The sequence below is a fragment of the Nyctereutes procyonoides genome, unplaced genomic scaffold, assembly GCF_905146905.1.
Source record: "Nyctereutes procyonoides isolate TBG_1078 unplaced genomic scaffold, NYPRO_anot_genome, whole genome shotgun sequence".
In the NCBI taxonomy this organism is placed as follows: Eukaryota; Metazoa; Chordata; class Mammalia; order Carnivora; family Canidae; genus Nyctereutes; species Nyctereutes procyonoides.
Genome location: NW_026575131.1, coordinates 14,323,944 through 14,351,058, shown reverse-complemented (window position 1 = coordinate 14,351,058; position 27,115 = coordinate 14,323,944). Strand labels below are relative to the sequence as shown.

General features: G+C 38.6%; 1 protein-coding gene across 1 annotated transcript in view; it reads right to left on the bottom strand.

The window, feature by feature from the left end:
• IL5RA (interleukin 5 receptor subunit alpha) overlaps positions 1-27,115 on the bottom strand; it is a 47,528-nt gene that overhangs the window by 18,007 nt on the left and 2,406 nt on the right. The window contains exons 3-10 of the mRNA XM_055343300.1: positions 16,864-16,929; positions 15,544-15,629; positions 11,265-11,349; positions 9,443-9,588; positions 8,070-8,208; positions 5,253-5,406; positions 4,991-5,178; positions 2,612-2,757 (exon numbers count right to left, since the gene is read on the bottom strand). Coding sequence (XP_055199275.1) covers positions 2,612-2,757; positions 4,991-5,178; positions 5,253-5,406; positions 8,070-8,208; positions 9,443-9,588; positions 11,265-11,349; positions 15,544-15,629; positions 16,864-16,929 — 1,010 coding nt within the window. The remainder of the gene's footprint in view (positions 1-2,611; positions 2,758-4,990; positions 5,179-5,252; positions 5,407-8,069; positions 8,209-9,442; positions 9,589-11,264; positions 11,350-15,543; positions 15,630-16,863; positions 16,930-27,115) is intronic.

Sequence of the window (27,115 nt, the reverse complement as noted above, 5' to 3'; positions counted from 1 at the left end):
ACAAGAATGTCTCGAACAACTGGAGCCAGGGGGCACCATGCACAGAGAAGAGGAAAGAGCAGAGTCCTTGAATCTAGGAAGAGCTGGGTTTGAATCCTATACTCCAAACTACCTGCAAGGCAAATTCATTGACCTCTCTGAGCCTCTGTTTTCTCACCTGTAAGATGGGAATAACGACACCTAAGCATGATGATTGAATTAAACCGAATTTTCTTTGTAATTCCAAGTTTAAGAATGTATTGGTTTGAATCCTGTGAAAACTGCCAATATTCAGCCCATTTTTGATGAGCAAAACCAGCAATGCTGGTTAGTGCAATACAATAATAGGCTCTTAATAAATGCCAGTCTGTCACAGGCAATTTAGCCTAGCATTGTCCAGTGTTAGAGTGAGGCTGTTTTCTCACAAATGAACCTTTCTCTCTTAACTCACTCTACTGCTCAATGTCCACACCATTCAGCTAATCCTTTACGCCCCAAACCAGAGATGTGTCCCTGACACTTGTCTCTTACATTCTTCTGGGTGTGTTTCTCCTTTACTCACCCTACCCCATGACCACAGCCTGATTTCTCTTGTTATCTTTTGTTTGGCCAGTTGCCACAGCCATTAACCCCAGATGCCTGTGTCCACTGGCCCTTCCACATGTGTCCAGCTTTCATGCTGCCACCAAAATTATTCTTTGATTTTGCAGATGCAGTCACAGTTCTGTATTGAATAAAACTCTTCAGTGGCTTTCAGTGCCTCTGGCAATGGTTTTAAAAAGAGAAATCACTCCTCTTTTTTTTTTAAGCAAAAATTTCCATTCTTGGAGAAGTACCATTGTAGGATCTAGACTTATTATTCCAATGTTGGCTTTATATCTAGGCCGACTCACTACCACTTGGCTGAAGGAGCCATGCTCTCTTAAGCCTTTGAGCTCTGCCTCGACCCCCTGTCACGAAAGTGTGGTTGGCAGACCGGTGTGTGGCAGGAGCGGTTTACTACTGATCCACAGTGAGGTAAACACAGAAATCGAGAAAACAGGTTTGGAGCTTTTGTAGCAATTTGACATTGCCGCGACATCCAATCCCATGATGATCGGGCTTCTCTCTGGGTATATTTGATTTTTCTAGCCTTTATTTTAACTGTATCTTACAAAAGAAGAATTAGAAATGAAATTAGAAATCTAATTAAAAATTAAAAATTTTTTTAAAAGCCAGACTTCCAGCATAGCTATTTTGGAGAAGCACTGGCTACAGAGGTTGGTCTCCTCTCAACAGGCAGGCTTCTACTCTCTACTTAATGATTTTGCTCCATTCCTCTCAGTGGGAGCCCTACACCCTAGACCTAGACCCTAGACCTCTGGGGCCCTTACTGTGAGGTGCTGAGTGGGTACACTAGACGAGGCCCCTTGATGGCAGAGACACTATTGTACTTCTCTTCATACTTCCCACGCACAAATCAATTTATCAATGTTGGTTGAACCAACTTGGATGGAATGGAATTTGCTTTCCCTACTATCCGTAAGAGGCGAGTTGTGATCCTAACTTCCCTGCGCTTGGCCAGCTTTATGACTTTGGGCAAGTGGCTTAATCTCTCTGCCTCACTTACCTGTGTAATGGGAATGATAGTTACTTAATGGAGTTACTGGGAGGATGGAATAAATGAGCATAATAAAGCTTGACAGGTAGCTGAGGCTTAATAAGCACAGGCTGGCTTCTCAGTTCCTTGTCCCTTGAACTTTGTGTTCTCTAGAGCTGAGGAGCATATTTCAGTTGTGGTGAAAGAAAAACATAAAATCTACCATCTTAACTATTTTTAAGTGTACAGCTCCACTGTGGTGAGAACATTCATTCACATTGTTTTGCAACCAGTTCCAGCACTCATATGGCCCACGATACTGAAACTCCACTCATTAAACAACAGCTCCCCACACCCCCTCCCCCAGCTCCTGGAAACCACCATTGTACTTTCTGTCTCTGAGTTTGACTACTCTTGGTATCTCATATACGTGCAATCCTACAATATTTGTCTTCTTGTGACTGGTTTATTTCACTTAATATGGGGTCCTCGAAGGCTCATCCAGGTTGTAGTCTGTGTCAGAATTCCCTTCCTTTTTAAGGTTGAATAATAGTGCATTGTATGGATATACCACATTTTGTTTATCCATTCATCATCTGTTGGAGGACACTCAAGTTGTTTCTTCCTTTGGGCTGTTGTGAATAATGCTGCTATGAACGTGAGAATGCAAATTTCTGCTTGAGACCCTGTTGACGATTCTTTTCGTTGTATGCCAGAAAGTGGAATTGTTGGATCACATGATAATCCTATTTATGATTTTTTTGAGAAACTACCATACTGTTTTCCATAGTGGCTGCAACATTTTATATTTGCACCAACAGTAGTGCTGATGAGTTTTTATCTGATCCTTTGTGTTATTTTGAAGCAAAAGTATGTCCTTTCAACACAAAAAGCCAGTAACATTTGGTTTATTTTTTATAAAACTTGGGTAAATATAAGTTATCTTTGACCTTGTTAGTTCCAAGCTATAACCACAGCTGTCACTGAATATCATTTTTAAAATATTTCAAAGAGAACGCTATCATCAAATATTGGAATGATCTGAAGAATTACCTGGAAATAATTTTTCCTTGTGTTATAAATTTTCACTTCATATTCAAAGCAGTGAATTGGAAAGGCAGAAACAGGTTTCTTCCACTGAATAGAAAGACCGCTTCCTTCAATCACTGCTGTGACATTCTCTGGAGGATTAATTCGATCTAGGTTAGAGAATGAAAGGTCAGTGGTCTGGGCTGATAAATCCAATCCACTCACACTCCTCAAGGCATTTCTAAGATACAATCTTCTCAAGTATCTACGCTCAGGCTTTAACTAACTGATCCTCAAGCCACAAGACCCCAGTGGCTGCAGATGACTCCTACATTACAGCACTGAAGAAATCTCTCCTATAATTTTAAAGGATTCCTATTCTAAATGGCATCAAATGGTTGAGTCCCCTTCCCCTTTAGCTCATTGCAAGACCCACCTCACTATCCCTGTTTCTCAAGCAGGACCAAACTAAGTAAACCTCATCCTGGAGAGAAATTGCCCTGGAGCTTCCACCCAGCCCTGCCTCTACCTAGCAGGTGTGGCTCTGGGTAATAATTTCCTCATTTGGAGCTTCAGTTTTGTTTCATGTTGTTTTGTTTGCTGCCTTTCAGGTTTGTTTGGGGGATGGAGTGGGAAGCCTCAATTTTCTCTTGCATAGAAAGATTGGATTGGGCCACATTTGTCTTTTTTTTTTTTTTAAGATTTTATTTATTTACTCATGAGAGACACACAGAGGCAGAGACCTAGGCAGAGGGAGAAGCAGGCTCCCTGCGAGGAGCCCAATGCGGGACTGCATCCCAGGACCCCAGGATCACGCATGTCCTGAACTGAAAGCAGATGCTCAACTGCTGAGCCACCCAGGGGTTGCTGGGGCACATTTGCCTTAACTTAGAATTCACGTTCTTTTCCCTGACTTATCACTGGATTGTCTTATAGCCTTGTGATATGGGTGGAAATTATTTCTAAGTGAGAGTTCTTGTCTTAGGTTATGTGACTTAGATCTCACAATTCATGAATCTTAGGGACAAACTAAGAATGGGACCTATTGGTTCCAGAGTCTGCCTAAGCAGAAAATATTTAACCAAGCATGTATTTCTTTTAGTAATATGAGGAATTGATCTCAAAGAAATGAAAATCACACAGGAGAATGAATTCCTGTGGTCTATACCGGATTGTGTCCATTTTCATATCAATAATGTTTCCTAGGTTGTCCTCAGTATTTTTTATTACCAATTCTCAGGAAAGTAACATTTTTAGATTATCTGAGAAATAGACTATTAAATAGAGTCACAAAACATCTTTAGTGAGATGGTTCTTTAAACAAAGTTATACTTTATTTGGTAGAGATATAGATAAGTCATGTCCCTTTAATATTTTGTATATTTATAATTATGCATAATCACCAGCCACTGTTGTGAGCACTGTATGGTTATAAACTCACTTAATTCTCACAAAAACCTTGTAGGAAGTGTGACTTTCTCCCCATTTCTTTCTGATGAGAAGACTGAGGTAAAGAGGAATGACCAGCTTGTCTACAGTCACTCAGCTAGTCAGTGGGGGAGGCAGAGTCCCAGCCCAGGCAGCCTGACTCCACAGCCCATGCTAATAAATATGCCATGATTGAAATCTTGAGCAGTTGTAACAAGAATGTGATGTGAAAGGCTCCTGATGAGTTTTATTAATACAAGTATCTAGGATGAAGGAGACTATTTCTATTTTGAGAACTGAGCAAATGAAACCTTAAATAATATGTTTAGATCTGAGGATCATATGCTGAGAGATACATTTTAGGATCACTCAAGAGACCAGAATGGCAGAAGATCCTAAGAGGAAAGCATGAGGAATTGAAGATGGGAAGCTTGGAGAAGAGAAATCTTAGGATGAGAAAGCTGGCTATCTTTGGCTAGCTCTGAGACCATCTTGTAGGGAAAGGGATGAGAATTATTTGGAGGTGTTACCAGTCCATCACAGGCCCAATGGGCAGAAAGTTCATGAAATGAGTCAGAGCTGAGAAAGGGCTGCTCCCTTCAGCAGTGAGTTCACACTCCCTGGTTCAGTGATTCTCACGTGGTAGACATTCTGTCCCCCATGGGACATTTAGAAATCTTGGGAGACATTTTGTTGTCATAGCTGGTGGGAGGAGGGTGCTACTGGTCTAGTAGGTAGAGACCAACGATGCTGCTAAAAATCCTGCAAGGCACAGGACAGCTCCTGCAAGACCATGTATCCAACCATAAATAGTGGTGCTGAGGTTGAGAGAGCTGACCCCCGGGGTTGTCAGGCAGGGGGACAGATGTTCACTTAGCATCGGAAAATTAGTCAAACTAGGGGATCCTTATAAACCCTTCCAATGCTGGGATCCTGCAATTTGGTGATTTCAGCTTTGAGTTACGTGTACCTTACCAATTTCATGAAGAGCAAATAGCTGATCAAAGGTCTTGATTATAGTATGCTTGCTCGAGCCCTTTACTTGCACTGCCAGTGAGTCACTCCCTCTGCTACTGATAAAAGTCCTCGGAAACCAGCATGCAATATTTCTCTTCAGGGTGTCTTTCCTGTACTCTTGGCATTCTTCAGTCATGGAGCCATACCTAAATTGAAGCACTCATAAGTTTTTAAGATTAGAGGAAATGATGCATTTGCATGAGCAAAAATAGGTACTCACCTGTAGTAGAGGAAATATTGTGTATCCTCCGGGGCATCCTTGCCAACCAGCCAGGTACAGTGCAGAGAGACTTGGTAGGGTCTTAAGGGATTAGAGTTATTGAATATTGTGTTTGTGGTACACGTTAAATTCATAATCGAGGTTCCGGGAGACCCTGGATAGTCAATAAGATGGTCAAAAATAAGAACAATATTGCCATGACAGCTTTTAAATTTGTACTTCCTCTGAAACTGTACTGAGGGGGAACATCTGACCATGACAAAGTAACTGTTATCACAAATGTATAGAAACCTATTTGCAGAGGGCTGGTTTACTGGGGGATGAAGCTAGGATTACGAAGCCTGAGTTTCTGGCATTAAAAAGCTTTCCAGCTACTTTGCGCTACAGGTGTGTGTGTGTGTGTGTGTGTGTGTGTGTGTGTGTGTGTGGCATATTTGTATGAACATTTAAGAGCAATACAAGAGATTGTCATTCAGAGCTTGGGGCCCAGCAACCTTGGTATTCTAATGCCACATGTTTCAATAACGAGCTGTGACACTTCTGGGCCTCAGTTTTTCCAACCAGAAATGGGAGAGTTGGGAGAGGAAGGTCTCTAGTGCCGCTTTCCAGCCTAGAATTGTGTGATTCATTAGGTCACACCCCAATGTGTCATGAATAACATAGATTGCCACTCTGGAGGAAGTGGGTCTGGCAACGCTGCAAAATAATAACACTTCTTTGGAGACTCTGTGCATAGTAGCATGTTGAAGTCCTCCTTAATGTGCAAAGATGTTAAGAGAATATTATGAATTTTCACCAAACGCATTATGTTCATTGCACCCAGGATTTCTGAAGATTATTTGACTGGAAACCTTGCTTTCATTACAAACCACATTGTCACCATGGATGCTGAGGCTTCGGAACATGTGTGGTGACAGGCCTTGTGCTTGCTAGGGAAGGGGAAAAAACTTTGGGCTGAGGAGCAGGGAAGATCTGATCAAAGTGGGAGCCTTTAGATTAAATATTGAAGGAAAGAAGTGGTCTTAGCTTCGTTTAAGTCAATCCTATGATCACATTTATCACTATCAGCCAGTGTAGTTCAAGGAGGAGAAGACAGACACCTTTTGTCTGCAGAGAAGTTCCACAAAAGGGACACTGGCTACTTTGTACGATTACCATGTACTATCAGACAGTTTGTTTCTATATATTCATATACAACAAACATATATAGATCTATGTGTATGCCTTGTACTCAATGTAGTGTCCATACACTAAATGACCAGACGTTCCATGCCCAGGTATGGTTTGGAGGTTCCTATAATGTTTGTCTCCCAAATCTCTTCCAAGGAATTATTTGGTATGAATTCAGTCTGATTCAAGGGAGAATTAATTTTTCATTCATGTCAGTGTATATTGGCATGGTCAGAGAATGATTAGAATTGCAGAAATGTAATTCTGAAAGATGCCATTACAGGTGTAGTCCTGTTATTACTTGAGACGTGGTAAAAGAGTTTAAGGTAAGCCACACAAAGGTCTGTATTTGTAATCTTGTCTTTTAACTTGGATTAGTCTCTGAACTTGGAATCAAGGTCATTGTGAATTGGCTGCTATGTGGTCTGGGCAGCATGTTATAATGATGACTGAACAGGAAGATCCTCACGGTGTTGCTCCCACCCATCGACACAGTTCAGGGGGTGTGTAGCCTTTTCACCCAGTGATATGACAAGGCACCGGTTGGATGATTACCCATGGGTCAAACTGGCCAAGACAATTGTTACCAGGTACACTCACATAACCTGGGACTTGGTGATCCTTCTCTCCTCTCTTTCCCCGGTGTGTGTGTGTGTGTGTGTGTGTGTGTGTGTGTGTGTGTGTGTGTGTGAGAGAGAGAGAGAGAGAGAGAGAGAGAGAGAGAGAGATTCCAAGGGTTTAATCACAAGTATCACCAATTCTACGTCTTAGAAAGTCTAATTTTCAGCAAAGGACAGTATAGACCGTGGATGCTATCTGTCCCCTTTCACCGTAGGTGGTTCGGTGTTGTGGCTTCTGTGAACCATCAGCAGCTCTCTTCAGTCTGGTATGAAAAGTCATAGAATGCAGAACTCCACAAACAGGACAGCAGGGAACCCTCCTTCTAAAGCATGCAGTGTTCATTCTCCTGGCTCAGTGAAGTGTGAGACCCTGTCCCTGCCCCCACCAGGTTTCTTTTCAGAGGTGGCAGCGTATAAATTTATTTATCTGTGAAAGATAATGTCATATGTGCCCAATGAATCACCCAGCCCATGAATGGATTTTGAGGAAGAAGAGTATCCTTCAGTGTATACGATGAAAAGTCAAAGGCCTTTGTAGAGGTGGTACAACTTGCTTTGGGCTTTGAAGTATGGGAAGGATTCAGAAAAGCAGTGAGAGATGAATCCAAGAAAGCAAAACCTCTAAGGCAAGAATGGGCTGCTGTGTGTGTGTATGGGGCGGGAGGGGGGAGGGGGTGTCAATGTTTAGCAATCTGACAAAGGCAGAGGAATCATGTAGGTCATGGTTGGAAAAGGTCTTAGCAATTACGAAAGACCTGATTGGCCTTGATTTTGCTGCTGACCCTCTGACTTTGGAGCCAGGGAGCGAGCAGTGTAAGCCACATCTGCAGAGATGCTCCAGCTGCAATAGGGTGGGTGGGTTAGGGCCCTAAGTGATCACAGCCTCAGTTAGGATGTCGATGAGGAGGAAAAACACTTGGCAGGAGCTGCTGACTGACTACGGAAAGGAAAAGCCACTTGGTTTTCCAAATTTGCCTCACCTGCAAGGTCAGGAATAAAATATAAGCCGATGAGGAGCCTGCCTTACCTGGTGGGGCTTTAAGCTCCGCAGAAACCCAGTCGCTTGGCAGGAGGGAGTGGCCATCCCATGGGATGGTCTGCACACTTGCTGAAAAGCCTTGATGAAGAACGGTTACGAGTTTGCTTTCAGTGTTTCTGGTTTCATACTAAAAATAAACCCCACAAGTCATGATACAGAAAAGGGAAAGAGCATCAAGAGAGTTATTTTAATCCAATAGGCATTTTCTTCCACTTTTTAAATGGCACATAAATAAAATGCAATGAACTAGTTAGACTAGGAAAAAAATAAGCACATGATTTCATGGGTACATATGTGCTTATCCTCAAACTCATCGAGTTATGTAAATATGTACAGCTTTTTACACACCATTCATACCTCAACAAAGATGAGTTTAAAAAATGAGCAAAAATAAATTACCCAATTCTAGCATTTGGGCATTAAAAGAAAATACAGTATAATAATAATGTAATAATTAATTCCTCAATGATACATGAACACATTCCTATAAAAACAAACAAAATACTATGATTAAGGCTCACACTCACTTCAACCATCATCTGTAGTCCCAGTCTCCTCCCCAGAGGTAAAAAATTACCGTATAAAGATAGGGGAAATTCTCGAGAATTCTGTATTGACTGAAAACATAGCTAATACTAATTGCTTTTCCCTTTATTTCATTTTACTGCACATCTCCTAGATATTAGGTGCTTTAAGATAATCCCTGCGGTAAGATACACACACACACACACACACACACACACACACACACACAGTGACTGGCCCAAGGTTGCCAAGTCAGAAAGTGGTTGAAATTGGCCTCTCTCTGGTTAGGCCTTCCACTGCCTCCCATTGTACTCTACTTCTCTCTTCTCTTTTTCTCTTTGCCTGTTTTAAAGTATTAGATCCAATTTACCCTCAAAGCCACTTAACTTTCTTTTCATAGTCAAAGAATCATGGCAAAGTTAAAATGTTCTGTGCTGCTATCAAATGCTAAACAACATGCATGGCACTAGCTTATGGTCATTTCAACAGACACACCCTACTCTTCCTCGGAGCTGAAGAGAAAACTCTCTTTTTTTTAATTTTTATTTATTTATTTATGATAGTCACACAGAGAGAGAGAGAGGCAGAGACACAGACAGAGGGAGAAGCAGGCTCCATGCACCGGGAGCCCGATGTGGGATTCGATCCCAGGTCTCCAGGATCGCGCCCTGGGCCAAAGGCAGGCGCCAAACCGCTGCGCCACCCAGGGATCCCAACAGAAAACTCTTGAGTCAATTTTGTGTGTGTGTGTGTGTGTGACTTAAAATTTCATTTGATAGGGAAAACGCAGTTAAAATTGACTCTAAATAAGGACAATTGTCAGAATAAATACTTACATCTTCTTCTTGTGGAGCATTTATTCTCACGTGATAGCCTAGTTCCACGTTCTTTGGTTCTTGATCAGGATTTGGTTCCCAACATAAAAGGACTTGGGCTAGACCAATAACTGTAATGGTGAAGTTGGTAGGTGGAAGAAGTAAAGCTGCTGATGAAAAGAAGCAACGTGATGTTCAATTTTACAGAGGCAGCACTTGTAAATTTTTAAAGTATGATTATTGTCTGTTGTAGGATGTTATGATTATTAGAAGGTATAGCAAAATGATTTCAGAAAAAGTTGACTTAAAACTGCTTTTAACTCATTATCTTTCTAACCCTGCCCAGACATTTACCTATAGCATATATAGGGGATTTTTTAGACTGAAACAATGAATATTTTCATTTGTCATTCATTATAACTGTAGTTTTCAAACTGAGGTCCACTATCTATAAAATTTACTGCAAAAACTTACTGGTTTGTGGCTAGAATTGTTTTTAATGACATGGAAGAAAATACAATTATTTCCTGAACCTCTTATTTCCACTACATGAATATACTTAAATATTTGTATATGCCTTGGTTCATGATGTAAAATTAATTTGTTTCTCATTATGAAACAATTTGTGAGCAAAACTACTTAGGCATTAATAGAAAAGAGGTTTTTTTAATGAACCACTCTGTTTTCAAAATAAAAGCTTTCTTCTAAATTACAAAATCAATGCCTGTTCATTTTAGAAATTTTGGAAAGCACAGGTGAGGAAAGAAAGAAAAAAGAAAAGTTACCTGTAATCCTGCAACTGAGAAGAGTGTTAATATGTGATATATGCATTATTTTTTGTTCATGGTTTATGTTGCTATAACTTAGTTTTTTTCCTAAAACTAGGATAATATTGTACAGATCATTATGAAACCGAATTTTACTTATTTACTACCTGGTTAGGATATTTCCATTGACCTTTAATTTTTAATACCTCCTACAACTCTGTGTCTATACTTGCCACATACAGGACTGGTAGGGCTCCGTCTATACTGCTCTGTCCATTATGGTAGCCACTGGCCATATATGGACTATTTAAATGTGAGCTAAACCAAATGTTCATTACCTTGGTTGCATGAGCCATATTCCAACTACTCTGTATTGACTTATGTGTAGTACCTACTACATTGTACAATGAGGATATAGAACAGTGTCCTTATCATAGAAAGTTCTCTCAGACAACACTACTATAGACCATGTGACAATTTTCTTTTCTTAGGTTCTGTCCTTATATGAAATCCATTGATCATAGTGTAAGGTTTTTATTCTTTGGCTGTGAGGACTTGTAATTAACTCCTTGCATGGAAGGGCAATCCACATGTGGTCATCAGCTTTAGCTTTATTCTATATTGCCCATATACCCACACTTGGAATATGACTCCCCATTGTAGGATAAAACTTGCATTCTAGTCAACTTTGCTTTCTTAAAGTACAGCATATTCAAAGAGTTTGTATTCTGATAAGAATAAATATTCTTCTTTTAAAAAACCCATACATAATTTCCTAGTTGAGGGATTATTTAGGAAAAAATAATGCTATATTTTTGTAATGTACTTTATTTTTTTTTAAAGATTTTATTTATTTACTCATGAGAGACACAGGGAGAGAGAGAGAGAGGCAGAGACACAGGCAGAGGGAGAAGCAGGCTCCATGCGGTGAACCCGACATGGGACTCAATCCTGGGTCTCCAGGATCAGGGCCTGGGCTGAAGGCAATGCTAAATTGCTGAGCCACTGGGCCTGCCCTGTAATGTACTTAAAAAAAAAAAAAAGAAATACTACTGAATTTAATAGATGGTACCTACATTTTTTATCAGGAAGTAAGTCTGCTTTCAGTATCACTGTAGCCCACAATAGAATCAGTAATGCAGGTGCCATGATAATCACATCCTACAAAAAACAAAAGGATGTAGATCCAAATAAACACCAGGTACAATTTTTAAGAAGAATTGGAAGCTACCATTTATTTATTTATTATTTATTATTTATTTATTTATTTATTTATTTATTTATTTATAAGATTTTATTTATTTATTCATGAGAGAGAGACACACAGAGTCTAGAGAGGCAGAGACACAGGCAGAGGGAGAAGCAGGCTCCACGCAGGGAGCCCGACATGGGACTCAATTCCCGGTCTCCAGGATCAGGCCCTGGGCTGAAGGTGGTGCTAAACCGCTGAGCCATCCAGGCTGCTCGGAAACTACCTTTTAATGTAAAATGTAGTCATTTTCCCATTTAACAGTTATGAACTATTATGTGCTAGAAATACAAATATGAACAAATCTTGGGTTTTAACATGTGGTTTCATAGTCTGAGGGGCAGGATGAAATGTAAATGAATAATTGTGGTCCAGTTAAACATAGTTGTAATAAAGCTGTGAATGGGGTACATTAGGAGCCAAGAGACTTCTGAATTGACTCCTGAAGAATTAACCAGAATTCTTTTTGTTGTTCTTTAAGATTTATTTATTTCAGAGGGGGGGAGAGAGAGAAAGAAAGAGAGAGAGTGAGCACATGCACTCAAGCAGTGGGGAGGGGCAGAAGGAGAGAGAGAGTCCCAAGCTGACTTGGCACTAAGCACAGAGCCCAAAGCGGGGCTCCATTTCATGACCCTGAGATCACCACCTGAGAGAAACCAAGAGTTGGTCAACTGAGCCATCCAGGCGCCCCTTAACTAGAGTTCTTGACCCACACAAAGTGGAATACCCAGTGAGGGCAAAGCCAGAAGAGCAAAACTTAAGTTGGAGAGGTCAGGTATTGAGCGGAAGACCAGAGATCTTTGAACTGTAAAAATTCGCGTCACTGCTAATCAGATTGAAAATAAGCACCATTACAATTTTCATTAAAAAGTACTTAAATGCGGACCAACATGACAAGAAGTTTAAATTAAAACAATTTTAATGTGGGAAAAAACTTTGTATCACAAACCTGGAATAAATTTATGACACTTTGAGTTTAGGAGGAGAGGTTGAATATTTTGATGAATCCAAATAGGCGCAAACCGTACAAGGAATTGAAAACATAGTTACAGATCTGAAGAAAATAAAAGCAGTCTTTCTACCTACTTGGGACAACTGAACAATGAAACTGAATCTAGAGTAATAATGTTATAATGACTTAGCTTGGCTCCTGGAAAGAGTGTGTGTTAATGTCAGCATCTTGTTTGACACATCATTGAAGGGAGTTGATCCCTTGTTAGGAATTATAGATTAGAAATCTTGAGTGTTTTCTGAAGATATTGAAAGGCATTTTAATATGAACTGGATTTTAAGGAATTTTTGTGTGCCACTGTGGCTTTTACCAAGCAGTTCCTCCTTAGTCTCTATGCACCTCCTGTGATTTAGTGGGGGACCCAAATGGTAATTAGCCAATTTACAATGAAGAAAAGGAGTCTAAAAGGTTAAATAATTTGCCAAAGATCAAACAACAATTGCCAAGATCAAACAATAAATAATGGAATTTAGACCCAATCTTGGATTTTTTCAACAGTAAAGCCTATGTTCTGTGCTAATTTTTTTTTGTTGTTGTTGTTCTGTGCTAATTTAAATGACTTCTAGTTTTCAGTTTAAAGAATTTATTTGAAAGGCGGTGACTGGCTGGCTCAGTTGGAAGAGCATGTGGCTCTTGATCTCAGGGCTATGAGTTTGAGCCCCACATTGGGTAAAGCGATTATTTAAAAACAAAATATCTTTTAAAAATTTAGTTAAATGAGTTGGTATTTGGTAAATATAATGTTGATAGAACTACAGAAATTGGGCTTTTGACTTAGTGTCAAGAAAAGAAATTCTTAATTATTATTTTTTAGCTTACTATTTAACCAACTTATTAACTCACTTTTCATAATGAAATCAGTAAAATATCACGGTATAGAAGATAGAAACATACAAATCATTCCAACTTCTTTTTCAAATATGCTTAGGTATTGCTAATCAGAATTGTGCTACTTTTGATAAAAATAATTTTATCTTACTCTCATCCCACAAAACTAAGAAGCAATTTTAAAAATGACAAGGACAATAAAAGCAGATATTTTAATACTTTAAAATTTTTCAACAAGGAAGAATGTTAACGAGTTAAATTAGTAATTTGCTGAGCCTGAGAAGCAAAGATACAAAAATAAAACCCAAAAAACCCTTAACAAATGACAACAAAGACAGTTTCCTCTGCAAGAAGGTCATGTCTTTGAAATGTCAGCATTTCCTGAAATGATGTTATATATGCTCTAACTTTGCACTAATTGTCATTAAGAGGGATTCTAGGTCACAAAAAAAAAATGCAAGATTGTTATTTCCTAGTGACTTGTACTGACTGACAAAGTAATTAGTATGTTATGACCAAATACCTATTTGTCCTTCACAGTTAAGTAATTGAAGAGATAAAACTGTTGAATATCTAAGTGGGGAGATAATTGAATATCTTACATAACCAAGCACCCTCCCCTAGAATTTGTTATGTATTCTGATGCTATAGCTATAGGAAATAGAATTATTTTTCATATTCAGTCACTCAAAACTTTTTCAATGATTAATTTTTTTGCTGTAAAACAGTCATATGCTTTTTTTCACATCTCATTGTGATATTTTCCATTCAAAAAGGTGATACAACAAACCATGTGTCTTGTAGACAACACAAGATACTCAAATGGAAGTCAAAATATTAGTGCGAATGACAGTTTTTTGTGAGCCAGATAAACTCCCCCCAAGCCAGATAAACTCCCCCTAAGACTGGAGCTTTGGCAGTTGACTCGTATTTTCTGTAATCCTGTTCATTTTCTGGTCTGTTCCCTAAAAACTCCTGCAGCCTTTGTCCATGGCCCCTTATATATCTGGTCCCAGGCATAGCAATTACCATTGCTGGAAAAACGACCCAAATCTCTTTGGGTCATGTTTTTAACCCAAAGATATATTGTTAAATAGATGTCAGCTGGGCAACCTTTCACTACCTCTCTAGCTTAAAAAAATATATCAAAATGATAATGTGATGAACTACCTCTCATGGCTGCCAATTAAAATTTACCAGAAAGCTATCAGGTTGTTAAAATAGTATTCAAATTGAGCAGAATGAAGCAAATATGGGCCTACTTACAATCATCACAAATACAAACTCAAGTCTTAGAGATATCATAGGCTTCTTGTTCATGTGACATTTCATCGAGGCTACCTAAATTTCCTCGAGTGCTCTATAAGAATCTGACTTCCAGTGTTATGTTGGAAATTTGGGAAAAAACAGGAGCACAACCTCTTGTACCATAGATGTATCTAGAAAGTTGGGTAAAGTTTTGGCAATTGGCAATGGATTTCCCCAGTGTTCCTAAGAATTTGTTAAATTCTACTGAAGTTCAGACTTAATATTTTCCCCTCTTTTTTTCTTTTCAACTTTTTTTTTCTTGCTGGGGGGCATTTGTTTTATAACCAAAGTTGTGCATGCAACCCTGTTTTTAGAGCGTTTTTGAGTCACTTGTGGTGACACCTAATTCCAGACTCAACCTCAGTGCATAGAAATTGAAAAGCAACTGAGAGGATTCATGCTCTGTTAGGCTCTTAAAAGTAAAGAGTTTACTTTTTTACTTCCTCTTTTTTTTCCTGTACTGTGTAATCAGCAATAAAACTCATCTCTTGAGGGATGAAAAATAAATAAATACACCAAGGTGTAAAATGCAAATGACACCTTTAGCACTTAGGTATGTTGCATTAACCCCCAAATGAAAAACTGTGCAGGCTTCCTAAAAGTATAAATGAGTTATAAGGACCACATAGAATGCATGCAATTTTTTTCTTACTATTCCTGGATTTTGGTTAATTTTCTGAAATAGTCATAAAATGTAACTCATGGATTCAAATTGTTGCCCTATACAGACATAAAATTATCTTCAGCCAAGGTAGAAATGGTGCCATCAACCTGAGCATTTGGAAGATGCAGGAAGAAGGACTTGGCTGCTAATCTCCCAATGGTGGTTAAATGTCTCCCAGCTAATCCCATATGATGAGACTTGCTATCCCCTGTGTGATCCCCCATTCCTGGGCATACCTGGATCTGGTGATCCTCTTGTTTCCGATGACCATGCTCAATAGCAGAGGGCCAGGACCAGATTCATCCTGTCTGTGCGTTTGGCTGCAGCCCCAACACCTAGCACTGTGTCAGGCACAGGGCAGATGCTAAATGTGCCCGGCCCTGGAAAGAAGAGAAGCAAATTAATACAGTAGCATACCAAGTCCAGCTCGGTAGGGTAAAACCTAGCATGGGGACGAAGAGGCCAGAGCACAGCAGGCTGGGAGCATATTAACAAGCCTGGTCCGTTTGGTGGGACGTGTGATACATTTGGTACCTTGCCTAAAAATTTCCCCAAGTAGCAGTTCAAGTAATGAAAACAAATGAGGTGATTTGATTTCCAAATCTTTATTGTGTTTTGAAGTGCAAACTTTAAATGAACAAATAGCTACATACATTAATATATTTTTCAATAACTACAAAAGAGCACATAACCTTTCATACAAAATAAAAATTGTACCAGGTAATGAAATTTTTGGCATGATAATCCATTAAATTGAGTATCAAATATATTAATCAATATGGCCATAAAAGTGGTCACTTTCCATGTGTTTATGAATGTTAGGCTCGTGGGGGATTGAGGGATTTTTGTTTTTCTTTCACTTTTTAAATTTTTTCATCCATTTCTCCTATGTATATAAAAAGAAATTTATGTTGCTTTGGGCAAATAATAAAATCAAGTGAGATATTTTAGCTATTTATATTTTAGATACTTCAAATTATTGTACATCTCATGTCAGGTCAAATAATCTTGAAAATCCCAGAACCCCCAGGAGAAACAAAAAAGTGGAATGCCTTCAGTTAGAAGCAATGCAATCATCTCCTTTTTGCTGTTGTTTCTTAATTTGTAGCTTTTTAAATTAACTCTGAAACATCCTCACCAAGATGTTTCATTAACTCCTACACCTTGTTTTCCAAACTCGGTGTTTTTAAATAGATCTTGGCAGAGTATATATTTTCATTTTAATCCTCAAAGTATCTGCAGCAATAGCAATTCAAGCCCCCCTGTATAAAGGTCAACAAAAACCATAGATGTTTTGTTAGTATGACTCACCTTGCCGTGGATTTGCCCTCCTCAGTTACTTAGCTGAGTTATAAGGACACAAGAATAGAACACTATGCCCAGAATCGATATGACCTGCCTGATAGATGTTTTATAGCACCTTTATTAGTTCTGCCCCTGATAATAATAGTTATAAGTGGTTTTGTTTCCCCTTTTTATTTAAAAGTTTGCCATGTATTTATAAATCATTATTTCTCACTTTTCCTATCCTCCTCCCTTCAATTCCCCATGTAATGAAATTATTAGAGGTGGAGCATGGGGGTGATCTTAGAGAAAAAAAAGGCGTTTGCTCACTTTGCGATGAATCAGCCTTGGATCCCCACTGCGTGAGAAGTGCGCTGGCCATGCCATCAGAAGCAGCTGCAAGGGCATTGAAAATGAATCTTATCTCTGGGTGCACTTTTTGACTTAGAGGCGGTTCTTCTTTACTGTTTCATCATCACAGCTGTAATGGTTACAAACTCACAGGCAGTTTGCTTTATTGGGGGATGGCAACAGTTTCTCTAAGCACATGTCCAGGAGCATTTGTGAGAGCAATTATGGACAAGTCTCTGCAGCAACTCCCAAATGAATGAAATGAAAGGATCTCTCTTGTCCAGATAGCCACTATCTGATAACGGTCTCGTCTGCATGTTCACTCTCTTTCAAGATGATTGGCTCTGCTCAGGAGCTGAGAGTAACATTTATTCTGGGTGACAAGGTCATCAAGTTTTCTGCAGGGACTCTCGAGCATGGCATTTCTAAGTTCTTTAGAGGCCTAATTCAGCTAAGGTACGTATTGCACCCCTGTCACCCACACAGTGCCAGGCAGGTGATACAACACGAAGAATAGGGCATGTGGAATTATTAGGTTTCCCTGCATGCTGAGCTTTAGCCACACTTCCCAATCTGAAGAGAATGCCTTAGCCTTTCTCTTCTTTGCTAGCGGGTCCTGCATTCACAAATGGTTATGTGTACCAGGGTAGGGAGAGTTTCTTAGTGTAATAAATTGCTGGCAGCTGTAGCCTGGCTCGTCCTATACAAATTGTGACAGATAGTGGCGGTTGGGGCTGTGGCACTGCCCAGGACCTCCTCCCTCCTGTCATCTCCCAGTTCTCTGCAGAGCACTTCCACTGACACCTCAGTATGCATTAATTTAAGCAGTAGCTTTTTCCTTTATTGCTCCATTTTTGTCCAGGAATTTTGAGGTGATAGACTAGCAAAGCTAAAGGAAAAAAAAATGTGACCTGGAGTGTCCATGGGTAAGAATAGCACTTATTGTAAAGTGTCTGAGCCAGGTATGAGTCATTGCCTTTGTAAGAGGACCTCCTCTCTTAGCCCGAGGAGCTGAGCGACAATGGCTTGTGAGAAGCCAACGCAGGAGGAAGGGGAGCGGGGGCCAGGAAGCAGCTGCCAGGTGAGATCAGTTCTGTTTGCAAGACAGGAATCCCAAGTACCCTGAATAATATTTCCCAGGAGGCTCCGTGTAGATAATGTGTAAGGACAGTGAGTGGGGTTCTTAAAGTATCTGCTGGAGCAGTTGCCAAAATGAAATAAGATTAATCCTTTTGGATGACTTGAAAAATTGTGATTTTCCCTGGGGAAGGGGAAAGTGGCAGAGGGAACAGAGAGAGAGAGAGATCCATTTTTTTTTTTTTTTTTTTTTTTTTGCTCAGAAGGCACCCAGAAAAGTTGAGATAGAGTATCTGCCTTGGACCTACTCTTTGGCATCCTACACATCTAATTTTAGGTGTAGCATACTTGTCACTATAGAAGCCCTAAAAATAGTTATTAACCATTGCAAGGGCCATAATTTCTGGCTTGAAAGTGTACTTTCACGTTCTCTATATTTCGTATATTCATTTACTCAAGAAATATTTACTGAATGCAGCTATGCACAGTGCTGGGCACTATTAAGGACATAAAGTTAGATCTGGCTCCTACCCTGGATACCATCTTCTTGGATTATATGATCCTTTATCAACTCTATCAATAATAATTTAAAAAGTATGCTCACATTTTTGTCTCCATGTCATATTTCCACTGTAGCCTGAAGGATAATGAGGGCTCTGTATCATTTACTTTTTGTGGCAACAGATTTCTTCTTTAGAATAAACTGTATGTGTCTAAAGATAGTATAATGGAACATGCTGAAAGAATCCTTCAAAATATTTTTTTAAGTAAAATCAAATTTGCCTGTATTCTTGTAGAAGAAAAGGAATCTGGGTTCAGCCAAATAGTATAGGTGAAAATATGAATAGGACAACAGGAAGGATCTCAGGATTCAGTGGCTCCACCTTGGACTCTGGTTATAGAAGCTTACTAAAGGTGTCTATTTCTAGAAATCTATTCCATAGAAATGTGAAATGGAGACCAACACTCATATGAGAGAAAAAGAGTGAAATTCACTATACCTTTACTTTTAATGTTAAACTAATATGGGGATGGTTGACAGAAAAATAACTTTCAAAGGTTGAAATATGTAGTTAATAAAAGGAGTGTTTATTGAGAACTTTTCATAACAGGATATTATGGTAAAATGTTAAGTAAAAACAATAGGTGAATAGATGATAGATAGATATAGATTTTTTTCATAATTTCATTTTTGATCAAAAGACCAAACTGATAGGAGTGGTTATCTCTAAGTGGTAGGTTATTAGTTAGCTATTGCTACAGAACAACCACCCACAAACACCACAGTGGTAAACATTGATAAGCATTTATTTCTTGCCCAAATGTCTGAGTTTTGACTAGACTCTGGCTAAATTTGGCTGGACTCCAGATCACAGAGTGGGGCCATGCATATTCTAAGCATCTGCCATTCACTTGGAACCAATGGCTACCCAAGGAGGATTCTTTTTTTTTTAATTTTATTTATTTATTTATTTATTTATTTATTTATTTATTTATTTATTTATGAGAGAGAGAGAGAGAGAGAGGCAGAGACACAGGTAGAGGGAGAAGCAGGCTCCATGCACCAGGAGCCCGACGTGGGATTCGATCCCGGGTCTCCAGGATCGCGCCCTGGCCAAAGGCAGGTGCCAAACCACTGCGCCACCCAGGGATCCCAGGAGGATTCTTTTTATGGTGATAGCAAAAGTTCAAGAAAGCAAGACAAACTGTGCAAGTCTGTTTCAAGAATCTGCTTAAGTCACATTCACTGACATTCCAGGAATCAAAACAGATTACATGGCCACACCCAGAGTCAAATGGATCCGGTCCACAGTCTACTCCACCCACATGATAAGGCCATGATAAGGGTGTGGATGTGTACAGCTGCTAGAGGGCAGTGATGAATTGGAACCAATGGCTTATCTACTGCAGTGGGATTAATGTATCCCTTAATTTTCTTCTTATGCTCCTATACATGCAAATATTTTATTCTGTATAAATTTAGATAAAAAATAAAGTATTAGAGGCCTACAGATTAGAGGAATAGAACTGAGAGTCCAGAAATAAGCTCTCACATTTACAATTGATGGATTCTTGACAAGAATGCCAAGACAATTCAGTGGAGAAAGAAACAGTCTTTTAAACAAATAGCATGTGAATATACAAGAGAATGGTGTTCAACTCCTACCTCATACCATGTCCAAAAATTAAGTCGAAGGAAGTGATATACTTAAAAGTGAGAACTAAAAAACTATAAAACTCTTTAGAAGAAAATATAGACATAAATCTTAGTGACCTCACATTAGGCAGTGGTTCCTTAAACATGCTCCCAAAACAAAGAAAATGTAGATACGTTGGACTTCAGTAGAATTAAGAGCTTTTGTGCTGCAAAGAAAGAAAGTGAAGACAACCCACTGAATGGAGGAAAATATTTACAAATTACGTATCTGGTACAGGACTTGCAACCAGGAAAAAATGAGGAAGTCTTAGAACTCACCAATGAAAAGACAAATACCCTGAGGAAAAATGGACTCACGATTTGAATGGACATGTCTCCAAAGTAGATGCACCAATAGCCAGGGTATACATGAAAAGGTACTCAACATCATCCATTGGAAAAATGCAAATCAAAACCACAAGGAGATACCTCTTCCCATCCACTAGGATGGTTAAAACAAAAAGACAACAGTGTTGTTGAGAATGTGGAGAAATTAGAACTCTCATAGACTGTTGCTGGGAATGTAAAATGGTACAGATGCTTTGGAAGACAGTCTGGCAGTTTCTTAGAAAGTTAAATATAGAATTACTATATGACTCAGCAATTGCATTCCTAGGCAAATACCCAAAAGAATTGAAGAACTATATCTACATAAAAATTTGTATGTGAATGTTCATAGCAGCATTATTAGTAACAGCCAAAAAATGGAAATAACACAAATGTCTATCAACCAATGATAAAGAATATGTGGTATATCCATGCAATGGAGGGGCACCTGGGCAGCTCAGTCGTTAAGCAATGGACTCTGGGTTTCAGCCCAGGTCATGATCTCAGGGTTGTGAGGTCAAGTTCCATGCTTAGCCGAGAGTCTGCTGGAGATTCTCTCTCTCCCACCCTCTCCCTGGCTCTCTCTCTCTCTTTCTCTCTCAAAAATAAAAATAAAATTAATAAATATCCATTCAATGGAATGTTATTAAGCGATAAAAAAGAAATGAACTACTGATACATGCTAGACATGAATGATCCTTGAAAACCGGAAGCTAAGTGAAAGAAGTCGGTTCACAGAAGACCACATATTTTATGATTCTACTTATATGAAATGTCTAGAATAAGCAAATTCATAGGGATAGTAAGTATATTAGTGATCACTTAGGGTTGGGAAGGAGGAGTGTGGGCAAAGTGAGAAGTGACTGCCAATGGTGGTGGGGTTTCTTAGGGGGTAATTAAAATGTCTGGATTGTGGTGATGATTGCCAACTCGGTGACTTAGCTTAAAACCACTTGATATAGGAGAAGTTTATGATAATACATCTCAATAAAACTGTTAATTAAAAAAAAAGATGTCTTAACAGGATTTAAATAGAATCCTAGGTAGTTATTAGAACAATTCCAGCATAAAATCAATGTGTAGGTTTACCATGCATAGCTAAAATTAAAAGCATATCTTTATTCAATAAAGAATCTCAGTAGCTTAGGAATCTTGTGTTGTTAGTAATCATTTTTTTTACTATTGCTTTTATTATTTTTTCACTTGTATTGAGATATAGCTGACATATAATGTGATATAAGTTGATGTATAACATAATGGTTTGTTGTAAGTACATATTACAAAATAATTTTGCAAGGACCAATTCTTTGCTTGCAAAGCCAGATACAAAAAAATCAACCAGAATATGGAAACAAATGAACTATGCAATTAAGCTTACTTTATTCATATAAATTAGTATTCTATTTCAGTCAGGAAATAACTTACCTCATGCCTGGGGCTGTCAATTGCTACATACACATTATCATATCACAGGCCTATAAACCTATTTTGCAGATGAATAAACTGAAACTCAGAGAATTCACCCTAGCTTGGTTGTGATGCTCTCCACAGTCACGTTGCTGACCATGGCAACACTTTAGTTGTGTAATTGTCATAATTATTTTAAGAGAAACAGTGTAACAAAGTACATAACAAGGAATAAATCTCCTATGTGGTGGTGGTGGTGGTGGGGGTAAGGGGGGTTGGGAAGAAATTCCTCCTGAGAAACTTCCAATTATTTCAGGTTAAGTCTGAACATCATTTCCTGTGGGAAGACCTCTCTGACTCTACTCTTTCTCCCAAGGGGAGTGTTCATTCTACAGCGGAGATTGTTTTTATACCATACTGAATATTATGTTTATATCTCTGTCTCCACCATTAGATGCGAGGGCAGGTCTTAATTTGATCCAGCTTGGTTTTGTCAGAATCCGTCAGAGTATCCAGTTTTAAGGAAAGAAGAGGGAGTTTGTGTTGTTACAATAGGGAATTCCATATGATTCTCTATTGAAAGCAGGAAAGCAACCGAGAATATCACAAGGAAGCTGGTTTACACACTTGGTTCTGATCTGAGGCTGCTGATAAGTTAGAATTTTGAAGGTGGTTATTCTCAGTTTTTACCCTTGGGCCTCTGTTCTTTTAACTATTATTGAAGTCCCATCTTTCAAAATTAATGACCCAGTATGAAATTTCAGAACAGCTAAAATTGATTTGTCTATTTACTTACCTCCTTTAAATGTAAAATAAAATTGCATTTGTGTGTAAAATCCCCTAGCACCAATGAAAATTGCGATTCTACATTTTCTGAGAAATCTCTTTATTTGTCCTCTGGGAGATCTTAAACTTTAGTTGGCTTCTATTAAACTTTTATGAGAACAAAATGAGTGAATGACTTTTCCTTTAAAGAGGTACTTTTTGTTGTTTCGAAGAAAGAACACATTCTTGAAACAGAACAGGTCTTTTAAACAAATGACTCAGTGTTCCTTACCCCCCACCCCCAAAAAAAGAGGGTGAGGGTAGGGGAGGAGTTTGAGGTTTAACCAGCCTCACTCCCAAATTGCAGAATATTAGAATTAGGTCAAAATTATGTTTTTATATGGCTTGTCTTAATATTGCTTCAAATATCTTCCTCAAGGAGCCTAAACTGTTATTATAAACTCTTATCTATATGCGAAGCATTATTTTCCCTTCTCTGTCATATTTCAAAATGCAGATGCTCTTTGGAGCAGTGATGTATTAAGGACACTGATGCCATAGGAGCTGGGTGCTGGCAGGTGGGATGGGGAGCTCTGATCTGAGGGTTGTCATCTGCTATTTAATGGTTTTTATCTCTGTTCAGCCACCTGTTTTTCCCTGAAATCAAATCCTCTGCCTAAAACCAGAAACAGGAACAAATGCAGAAAATATTCAGCATTAAGGTTGATACAGTTAATGTACTAAGTTGACCCACCAGCTGTTTTGTCACATGATGATCCTTAGTGTTCTCATGTCTTCCCATCCCCTGAACCATGAAAGCACACACTTGAAGGTTGCAGTAGGCTGAATAATGGCCCCCCAAAGATGTCCGTCTCCTAATTCCCAGAGCTTGCATACGAATCACCTTCCATCGGAGATGTGATTAAGGTGAGGATCTTTCAATGGTTACCTGGATTATCCAGCATGCTCAATGTAATCACAAAGATCCATATAAGGAGGTAGTGGGGAGGTCAGAGAAGAAAGGTTTTGTTGCTGGCTTTGAGGATGGAGAGAAGGAAACCCTAGAATCTGGAAAGGACCCAAAACAAAACAAACATAGATTCTTCCCAAGTGCCTCCAGAAGGAATGCAGCCCTGTGGACTCATTTTAGATTTATGACCTCCAGAGCTGGGAGACCATAAGTTTTTGTGCCAGGCCCTTCCAACCTGTTTTCTATGCTGCAACCAGACTAGTCACATGAAAATTACAGTAGATTTTTGACCAGCTTAAAAAACTTTTAAAGTCTTCCTATTACCATTAAAATGAAGTTCAAATATCCCTATGTGAAGTGCCCAGCCCTGCATGATCTGGTCCTGGCTGCTTCTTCAGCTTCATCAGAGTACACTAGTGATTCCAAGTCAGAATGGCTGAGTTGAATTCTATTTGTGCTCCTCACTTCCTCTGTGACCTTAGACAGATTCACCTCTCTGTGCCTATGTTTTCTCGTTGGAAAATACCGCATTGCATGTTGCTGATGATCAATAAGAATACAATACTTGGCACGGGTCTAAACATAGTATAAATTACTATGCAACCTTATCATTACAGATGAGCGTTCACGCATGTCATTGGCACATAGTAGACACTAAACAAACATTGGATGGATCAATGAATGGAAACAGCATTGCATTCACAACCATTTCACATACTCTGTTACTTCTCTCTGATGCAGTTTTAAAAGAACACAGTGAAAACCTGGGTGAACAGAGAAAACTGAACATTTGAGAGCCACATTTTGGCTACTGGACGTATAAACAGGAATAAAAAATCTGATTCACTATGAAGAAAGCTGAAAGCCATCCACTCCTGAGGGAATCTTTAACCAGCACTGAAATGTATACCAACCAACATTAATGGGCTTTTCAAACCAGCATTGATAACCAAGAACTGAGGTTTGAACAATAAATAATTCTTAATGGTTTTTATTTCATTTTCTTTACTTTTTAATAATATGTTGCCTTCTAACTACAGAGGAATACTCATGGCTGTGGTGTTTCTATAGCATAATGGAAACTTGCCCTACCCTAACAGTCTCCTCTGTTTGTATTTACTTGGGGATAGAGAATACACAGTAAGAATATTTCTTTTAGGAGTTCCAAGTGATAAATGTCAGTTCCTTTGCTGGTAAAATTGTATTTCCCTCAGGATGGGTCTATACTAAGAGATAATAGTAAACTTCTTGTGTGCAGCAGCCAGGACTTTTGGATTACTTTGGTTGTCCTCACCATCGTCCTAGGGTGGGAGGTTGAGGGGCATTCTGTTTGCTAGTTCTTTTCCACTTTAGTTTAATGGCCTCAAAGTTCTTTATTCTACCTTCATATTGAAGGACTTTTGTAGTTGAATTTATTTGAATAAGCATTTCTTGAGAGCCTTTTAAAATACATATTTTTAACTTTCATGTTCTAATTTTTGGCTAATATATAGAAAGAAAATAGTTTTGTCAGGTTTTTTTTCAGGTATAATTTACATACAGGAAAGTTTATTCTTTTTAGTATATTGATCATGTGTTTTGACTGACAACACAGGCATGCACTCAACCACCACCAAGATATAGTAGAACCATTCCATCACCCTCCAAAGTTCACTTATGCCACTTTGTAGTGAGCCTCCATCTGCAGTCCTTGCAGCAACTGGGCTACTTTCTGTCTCTATAATTTTGTCTTTTCCAGAATGTCCTATAAAGAGAATCATTATGTAGCCTCCTGAGTATGGCTTTCTTTAATATATATATATATATATATCAGGAGTTAACTCTTTTATATTGGTAAGTGATATTTCTTTGTATGGATGTACCACAGTTTACTTATCCATTTATCTGTTGGTGGAAATTTGGCTTATTTCCAAGTTTAGATGATTATCAGTAAGGCTACTAGAGCCATTTATAGATACATATATAAATGTATGTATATATAAATATATATATATATATATATATATATTTAAAGTAGGCTCCATGTCCAGCATGCAGCCCAACATGGGACTTGAACTCAGAACCCTGAGATCAAGACTTGAGTTGAGATCAAGAGTCAGATCTTAACTGACCAAGCTCCCCAGGTGCCCCCACACATTTTTAAATGTGAGCATAGGTCTTCGTTTTTCTCAGGTAAATCTCAAGGAGTAGGATTGGTGGGTCGTATATTAAGAGGAGACACAACTTTATCAGAAACTGCCAAACTTTTCTGGAGTGGTTGTAGCAGTTTGTATTCTTACCAACAGTGTATGAGTTCCAATTGATCCACATTGTCAGCAGCACTTGATACTACCAGGCTTTTGATTGAAGCATTCTAATTAGTATGTGATGGCATCTCTCTGTGGTTTCAATTTGTATTTCCCTAGTAACTGACGATGTGAGTGTCTTGACATGATTGTTTGCTAACCATATAACTTCTTCTGTTACATTTATTACAAATATGATAAGTTATATTCTAACCTATATGTCTCTACACCTTTAAGCTATTATTAAAATTAAAACTAGTATCTGCTGCCACTGAATAAAAATACATTTATTTTAAAATTATTGTGTGGCAGAGGAGTGGGCTTCAGGATGCCTGGCTGGCTCCTAGGACCCTGGGATCATGACCTAAGCCAAAGGCAGGCAAATAGTGAGCTTTACTCCTACTTCTCTGCCACCTTGAATCCTAAGACCTTGCTAGATCCACTTACTCTAGTAGTTTTGTGGATTCCTATGCAAACCATTGTGTCACCTGAAAAAACTGTTATGTCTTTCCTGATTATTACATCTTTTATTTCTTTTTCTCATGTTAATGGCTATGAACTACAGTAAAATTTTGAAAATAAGTCATGAGACTGGGCATCTTTGTTTCTGATATTAGAGGAAAAGTAGCCAATATTTTATCATCAAGTATGATAGTAGCTGTACATTTTTCATAGATGCCCTTTACTAGATTAAGGAAGTCTCCTAGTCTTAATTTTCTAAGAGTTCTTGTCATTAATACATGTGGAATTTAAGTGCTTTTTTCTGCATCTATTGGGATTATCACAAAGGTTTTTTTAATATGGTGGATAACAGTAATTGCTTTTCAAATGTTAAATCTATATTGCATTCCTAGAATAAACCAAACTTGATCAAAACCTAATTTACTGGATTTGGTTTGCTGATGTTTCATTAAACATAGTGTTTCTAGGTTCATGTGGATAATGATGTATAAATTCTTTTTTGGTAGTATCTATTTCAGGTTTGTTATCAGTGTCATGCTGGTCCCAAATAAGAGGGTAAATGTTTCCCTTTCTATTTTCTGAACAAAAATTGTGCAAGATTGGTGTTATTTCTTAAGCGGTTGATAAATTCGACCGCTAAAACCATCTGGGCCTGGAATTATCTTTGTGGGAAGTTTGTTGAACAAACTCCCATTTCTTTATTAGTAAAGTTTCATCCTGTTTCAGTTTTGATGTATGTCT